The 6,822-nt window shown below is 37.0% G+C and overlaps 1 protein-coding gene across 1 annotated transcript in view; it reads left to right on the forward strand.

Moving 5' to 3' along the window:
- Positions 1-444: 444 nt before the first annotated feature.
- Positions 445-6,822, forward strand: part of LOC102200331 (sacsin-like) — an 18,451-nt gene continuing 12,073 nt past the window's right edge. Inside the window, exons 1-5 of the mRNA XM_013908297.1 lie at positions 445-596; positions 2,799-2,886; positions 5,045-5,156; positions 5,888-6,034; positions 6,120-6,794. Of these exons, the coding sequence (XP_013763751.1) occupies positions 445-596; positions 2,799-2,886; positions 5,045-5,156; positions 5,888-6,034; positions 6,120-6,794 (1,174 nt within the window). The remainder of the gene's footprint in view (positions 597-2,798; positions 2,887-5,044; positions 5,157-5,887; positions 6,035-6,119; positions 6,795-6,822) is intronic.

Consider the following 6,822-nt stretch of genomic DNA (forward strand, 5'->3'; position numbering starts at 1 on the left):
CATAACTTTGGGCATTTCAGTTAGGATAAAATGTTTGCGGTCAGGTACCTTGAAACGTGGATCGAGTGTCTTAATCATATTTTTAAAGCCGCTTTTCTCCACTGTAAGAAACGACACCCTGTTCTTACACAAGTACACATAATGGTATTTGTAATATCAATCCACCCCTGATTCGTTTTCTCATACAGAGTGCCTTTGGAAAAGGCTTGGAAAATATCAGTCTGCTGGTGTGTAGGGCTAGGTGTAAAGCCACGTTTTTTCTTTCCACTTAACTGACTGAGCGTTTGTGGAAGGCGTAGTTTTTGGCTTTCCTCAAATTCCAAAACGTGCTTCGTTTTGAGGTGATAAAACAAATTACTTGTATTTCCTCTCTTCGCTATTACCGTCGCCCAGATGATATTTTTCTGCTCAACATCCGACTGCTTAAACCCAAACCAGGTTCACATGGCCGGCATCGCACCAGTCTTCTTTATGAGGACCTCCTCCTCCTCCTCCTCCTCCCCATGCTTCCTACCAAAACAGGTGCAGCTTGATGACACCATCAACACGCGCAATCGCCGCAGGGCGGTATCTCTACCCTCGGCCAAATTCAGATCGTTTGTACCGCCCACCCCTAATTGCTTTGTGTCTAAAAGCAATTTTGAAGTACAAATAAAAAAAACAAAAAACAAAAACTCAAGCTTTCAGTGTTGGGCTTTTTAGGTGATTAATATTTGATTGTTTTTCTGTCTTCCAGGAAGTTGGCTGTTTATCTGGAATAGTACTGAAAAGTTTGCAGAATTAAACCAAATCCCTGACAGAGTTTTGCTTGCTTTATTTTAAATAACAGTTACAGTATGCAACTTTTTAAAAATAATTTTGTTTTGTTTTAGTTTAATAATTGGAAATATTTGCAGATAATTACAAAAAACTAATTTTTAGAATGTGTCACACTACCATGAAGTTTCAAACCCATGAAGGACCAAACCCAGAATTATGAGTCTGAAAGCAAAGAAGAAAGCTTGGTGAGTTCGCCTTATTACCCCACCCTGCCCTCAAGGGAGTGATTGTGTAATAGGTCCATTTTGTTTGTCTGTGTGTTTGTTAGCAGTCTATCAGGTCGAAGTCAAGGTCGGAGCAAATGTGAAAATCTGTGAAAATATTATATTATCCACATTTTTTTTTATGGATTGCTAGACCTTGCATGACATAACTACCTAGGTTGGTTAAGGATTTGAGCTTGACCTCCATTGTTATGCCCAAGGTCAAAGTTGACCTTTTTTCTACATAAATGCCTTACAACATTACAATGATAAAACTTTGCTAAATCACACACTGCATGAATATACCCTAAAATGTTACGTTTTTACAGCTTATAGAAGCCAGATCGAAGGTCAGACATCAGTTTGTTGTTAAAAAAACAGGCTGATATAAGCAAGCTGTAATAAAAAAATTTTTTAAAAAAAAGATAAAACATCAATATTTTAGTATAGCCTTGCCCTTCAGGGACAGTTGCGATCTTAAAGTCTCGTGTATTTTAATGTTATGTATATGTTTGTTTAACTGCTACCGGTCTTTCATGTTTCTATATCTTTTACCTTCCGGCCTGTGTTTGTCTTTTATATTTGGTGCTGTTGTACAGCACTTTGGTTTGCCCTGTTATTGTTGTTTTTAAAAGTGCTTCATAAATAAAGTGGTACGATATGATATGCAGCACTTCCTGAATTTTTAGTAGTGATGGATATTGATATGATTTTGGCACTAATGTTATTTTTCAGTTTGCTTGTAGGTTAGATTATTTATCAGTTGCCTTACTGGCAACTGGTTAGTTTTCTGTGATTAAAAAAAAAAGTGCTTTCAGCAATATTGCAACCATTTCATTACCTCCTAAATATAAACTCAGTGTAGCTGCATTACCATTTTAAGACGATTATTCTGTGATTCAAAAGTGACTGAAAAAAACATGTCAGTATTGATAAAAGGAAATTATGCATGGAGGTTTATGATTCTGATAAGGTAAACTATTACTTCCCAACTGAAATTCAACTGTCAATTTCTAATGTTTCACTGACAGTATTATTGAATTTGCATGGTGAAAGCAATTGATGATGATGATGATGATGATGATGATGATGATGATGATGATGATGATGATGAAAGTGAACTATAGTAATCTTCATACACTGTGTGCCTGTTTATAGGGAGGGGCACGGTTACACCCTACACTTCAAATCTTATCTCTGTAATTGAACATGGAATTGTTTTCCCACACAGTGTGAATTACTGCTCAGTGTGTAAATATTCAAACCCCTATATGAAATGTTTTTATCAGTCTTTGAGTGCACAACTTCAATGATCTCCATGAAATAGTATAGTTGTAACCAAATCCCTAAAATTATGTACTAATTATATACTCGTATGCTAATATAATATCAGAAACGGCCCTAACCAATCTGGCGCCCTAGGCAAGATTTTAGGTGGCGCCCCCCTACATCAGCAGTGTAGTGTAATGTTGTAACAAATAATATTTCTATTAAATAAGCTTTACTTTGCATTTTAATTAACGTGGGATTATTTTTTGTATTTAGAAATAATAGTACCAATTTTTTTTTCAACATTTGTGGCACTGACGTGGCGCCCCCTGATGGACGGCGCCCTTAGCATTTGCCTATACGGCCTATGCCACGGGCCGGCCCTGTATAATATTATCTACACCTATAATAAATGTATCAGGATGACTCACTTTGGGTTACTTTTACATCAGACTATATGTTCTTTAGTTTCTTACCATTAATTTTGCTTTTTTAAATTTTTTTTAGGACTTCTTTTGGGGCCACAGCCCCGCCTTTCATTGATTACCTGAAAGATATTCTACGTCGATATCCAGATGGTGGACAAATTTTGAAGGTTGGTATAATGTTCTGCCAAAAGCCCATCATATCAGCCACTTCACAAAATACTTGATAGGGTTGCAGAAATATTTGTTATTCTTTAGAAATTTGCGGGAACTAGGCCCTTGGTCCTGACCTCAGTGAATGCTTCACAAGTACATTTATGAGTTAAAAACATCAAAATGAGGATAGCAAAATATGCTCAGCTCAAGGCCTCATGATGGACCTCAGTGAGTAATGTTATAATGTTCATGGTTTTAACTCATTAATTCATAAACAAATTTTGGTCAGTTTTAAAAAGAAGAGATGATATTTCATAATGAAAGGATCAAATATCAATCAATCAATCAATCAATCAATCAATCAATCAAGCCTTTTATTCGGTCGGTCGTCGCCAGTCTCGGTCGTTGTGTCCTCTGTCAGTGCGCCCCAGGGTGGCTGTGGCTACAATGTAGCTTGCCATCACCAGTGTGTGAATGTGTGTGTGAATGGCTGGATGACTGGTAGTGTAAAGCGCTTTGGGGTCCTTAGGGACTAGTAAAGCGCTATACAAATACAGGCCATTTACCATTTATTTGTCACATGCAGTGTTTACACCTGCAGTGAAATTGGACCCCCCCGATCATACATATATAGCAAAGACATAACATGGACATAACATTTGGAAAAAACAATGAAATGTACAATACAATGGGCAAGTTGAAGAGGGGAAAAAGAGACCAACACTCATACTGGGTTCCTTATGGGAGGTCAGCATGAGAACAGAAAACAAAATATGTAGTTTACAGTGACAAAAACACTTTGCAGTAACGTTCATATTTGAAGCTCTGTCTTCTGTTGAGGCTGCAAATTTGTGTTGTTATGTGAGCACAAGTGACATGCTTTTTTTTTATTGTTTCAATTTGTTCATTTTGACAGCAAATTTTGATTTGATTTTTGAATTTCATCTTTGTCATAGTCATTTGACTAAAGCCTCATTTAGGTTGTGATAATTTAGACACCTAAACTCTTTTAGTTTTAGTTAGAACAAATAAATCTAAAGTTGATTAAGTAGAGTAAAACAAAACAGTATATAGGTTTGTTGTGTTTTCACTTCTAAAAGTTACTCTGCACGCTTTACAAAGCACCTTATTTTCCTTGCAATCAAGTATAAAATGTGTCCATATGTCTGCTTATCTCTTGCTCCCAAGTGTTGACATTTTACTTTACTTCTGATTGGATCACTTGAAAACTCCTCCCACCTTTCCACACAACTTAATTAGTTCTAATATGATCTGATTGGTTCTGATCTCATCTCTCCAGAAAATTTTCATCTTATTTTTATTTGTTGACAAAAATATCAATACATTTCATCATAGGTTTTTATCCTCATGTATTAGTTTTTATTTAGACAACATCTTGTTCTCATCAGACAAAAAAGCTTGTTGATAAAAAGAAAACGTGTCAAAAATGATTTGTTAGTGAAATTAACACTGGTGTCCAGATAAATACATTTTATTTAAATAGAAAATTATGGCAGACCCGAAATTTGCATCAAGGAGCTTCATAACATGTATTGCAAGCAACATTCCTTAGATACTTGACTTGGTGGGCTAAATGGAAACTTAGATGTTGACTGTAAATTTAAACGTAATACTAGTTCATTCGGGTGTTTCAGATTTTTTTTTGCTATTTGCAATTTTTGAGTACCCAGTAGAATGATGCTCTTAAGTATTTGACCACACTGAGCTGACATTTTATCAGATATCCTTCATATGTCACTCAGGTAGGTGAAATATGAAAAAATATAATGCAGTAGAGTTCAACAATAAAATATATGTAGCCTTCATTATTACCAGTTAGTTAAATCAATACACATAATGAACGTGTGACAAAGCGTAAATCACTTTTGGTTGTCATTGTTGGAAAATAAAGAATAAGAGATAAATAAAAGGTTAATGAAATATGTGCAACTGTACACAGCAGATAATTATTAACAACAGAAACTGAAACTCCTTTCACTGTATTTTAACATTAATGTGGGAAACCTTAATTTCTAATAGAAACAGGGCTAGATCCCATTTAGATGAGCCACTCTCAGTGTTTGGTATGCTGATTCACTGGAGAGATGGGACACTTCTTGGAACAAAGTCATCAATCATATCACTTTTATGTTATTTTTATTTGTCAATCAGGAACTGATTCAAAATGCAGATGATGCTGGAGCAACAGAAGTGGTTTTCATTCATGATGAGCGGAGCTATGGGACAGAGAGCCTTTGGACGGAAGAATTGGGAAAATACCAAGGTATTCACTGAAAACTGAAGTTTTCAAACAGTCTTTTTTTTGTTTTGTTTTTTCATTTAAAAAAGATGAATATAGAAAATATAAATTAATTGACAGTTTTAGCTTCACAGGAAAAATAAAAAATAAAATTCAGTTGTCTTTTTAAAATTTTTGTAGCCCTGGTTCTGTCCAGGTACTACTTTTATGTCCTATAATAGAACAGTGGTCAGTGGTAAGGTTTTCTCTGTGCCAGTGTGGATTCCCTCAGGAAACCCAAACTGGCACAGAAAAAACAATGTAAGCTCCACACAGAAGGGCCCCAGAAGGGCTCCACACTGTTTTCCTCCAACAGTCCAAAGACATACTTATCGGTTAAATGGCAACTCTAAACTGGCCATAGGTGTGACAATGAGGTTGAATGGTTATGCAACAGACTGCCAACCTGTGTAGAGATGGATCCTTTTTAATGCCCCTTTGCAGTCAGGATAGGCTTCATTTTGTTTCATTTATAATTTTTCCAAGTCCTCAGCTTTTCAGCTGACTTGCTCCTGGCACTCCTCTCTCGTCTGGACCCAGCTAGCTATTGAAATAGCCCAACCAATTGCCAGATCAGTCCCAGCTCTGCCAGCCTCCTGGCACTGCCCCCTAAACACACAGACCACAGCTCCGAAAACAGTCTTCTACAGAGAATGTATCAAGTAATGCAAAGATACCTTAAACATACACCATAAGCATGTTTTGTTTTTGCAAAGGTCCTGCTCTCTATGCCTACAACAATGCCACATTCACTGATGAAGACTGGCAAGGAATTCAGATGGCTGGAAGGAGTGTGAAGCGTGATGACCCAAACAAAGTCGGGAGGTTTGGAATCGGCTTCAACTCTGTTTACCACACAACAGGTGAAACTATTTACCATTTATCTATAATTGACACACATGACAAGGAAAACATAAACAGTTAACATTAACACATCTTTCTCCACAGATGTGCCAAGTATATTCAGTTCAGGGCATCTTGGCATGATGGATCCCCAAGAAAAAATATTTGGAGAGAGAAATGGAGGGTTTTGGTGGTCTTTGGATGATGCTGAAGACCAAGAAGTTCTGCTGAATATGCGTGATCAATTTCAACCATTTAGAGATATAGTCTCACTTGTATGTGAACATGGATGGTCAAAAGTTGTCATGGAGGATCAGCACTTCAGTGGGACAATTTTTAGATTTCCTTTACGCAATGAAGCATCAGAGATTTCTGATAATCTGTATGACTCAGATAAAGTGGTTGAGCTTTTTGATAGCTTCATTGCAGATGCAGATTTGAGCCTCCTCTTCTTAAAAAATGTCACCTCCGTGTCCTTGTTACATATTAGTGAAGATGGAGCTGTTAACACCAGACTTCAAGTGAAATCTTCAGTCCCCACAGATGGTGTTTTGGAGCCAGAAGAGGAGTCAGTCACTGAGGGTCTAACAAGGTTCAAAGTTATAACTGTGAGTTCAAAAGACCAAAAAGAGACAAAGTGGCTTCTGACAACATGTACCATGAAAGAGGGCGTTGCAGAAGATCTTGATTTGCTTACAAAGAAGTTGAGCTTTTTACCTCAAGTTGACCTGGCATTCCCCTGTGGTGAGAAGAGAGACTGTAGCCAGAGCAGACTGAGCTGCTTTCTCCCCCTTCCAAACAATGAATC

This window comes from Pundamilia nyererei, unplaced genomic scaffold, assembly GCF_000239375.1.
Source record: "Pundamilia nyererei isolate P.nyererei 1_Seehausen unplaced genomic scaffold, PunNye1.0 scaffold00009, whole genome shotgun sequence".
In the NCBI taxonomy this organism is placed as follows: domain Eukaryota; kingdom Metazoa; phylum Chordata; class Actinopteri; order Cichliformes; family Cichlidae; genus Pundamilia; species Pundamilia nyererei.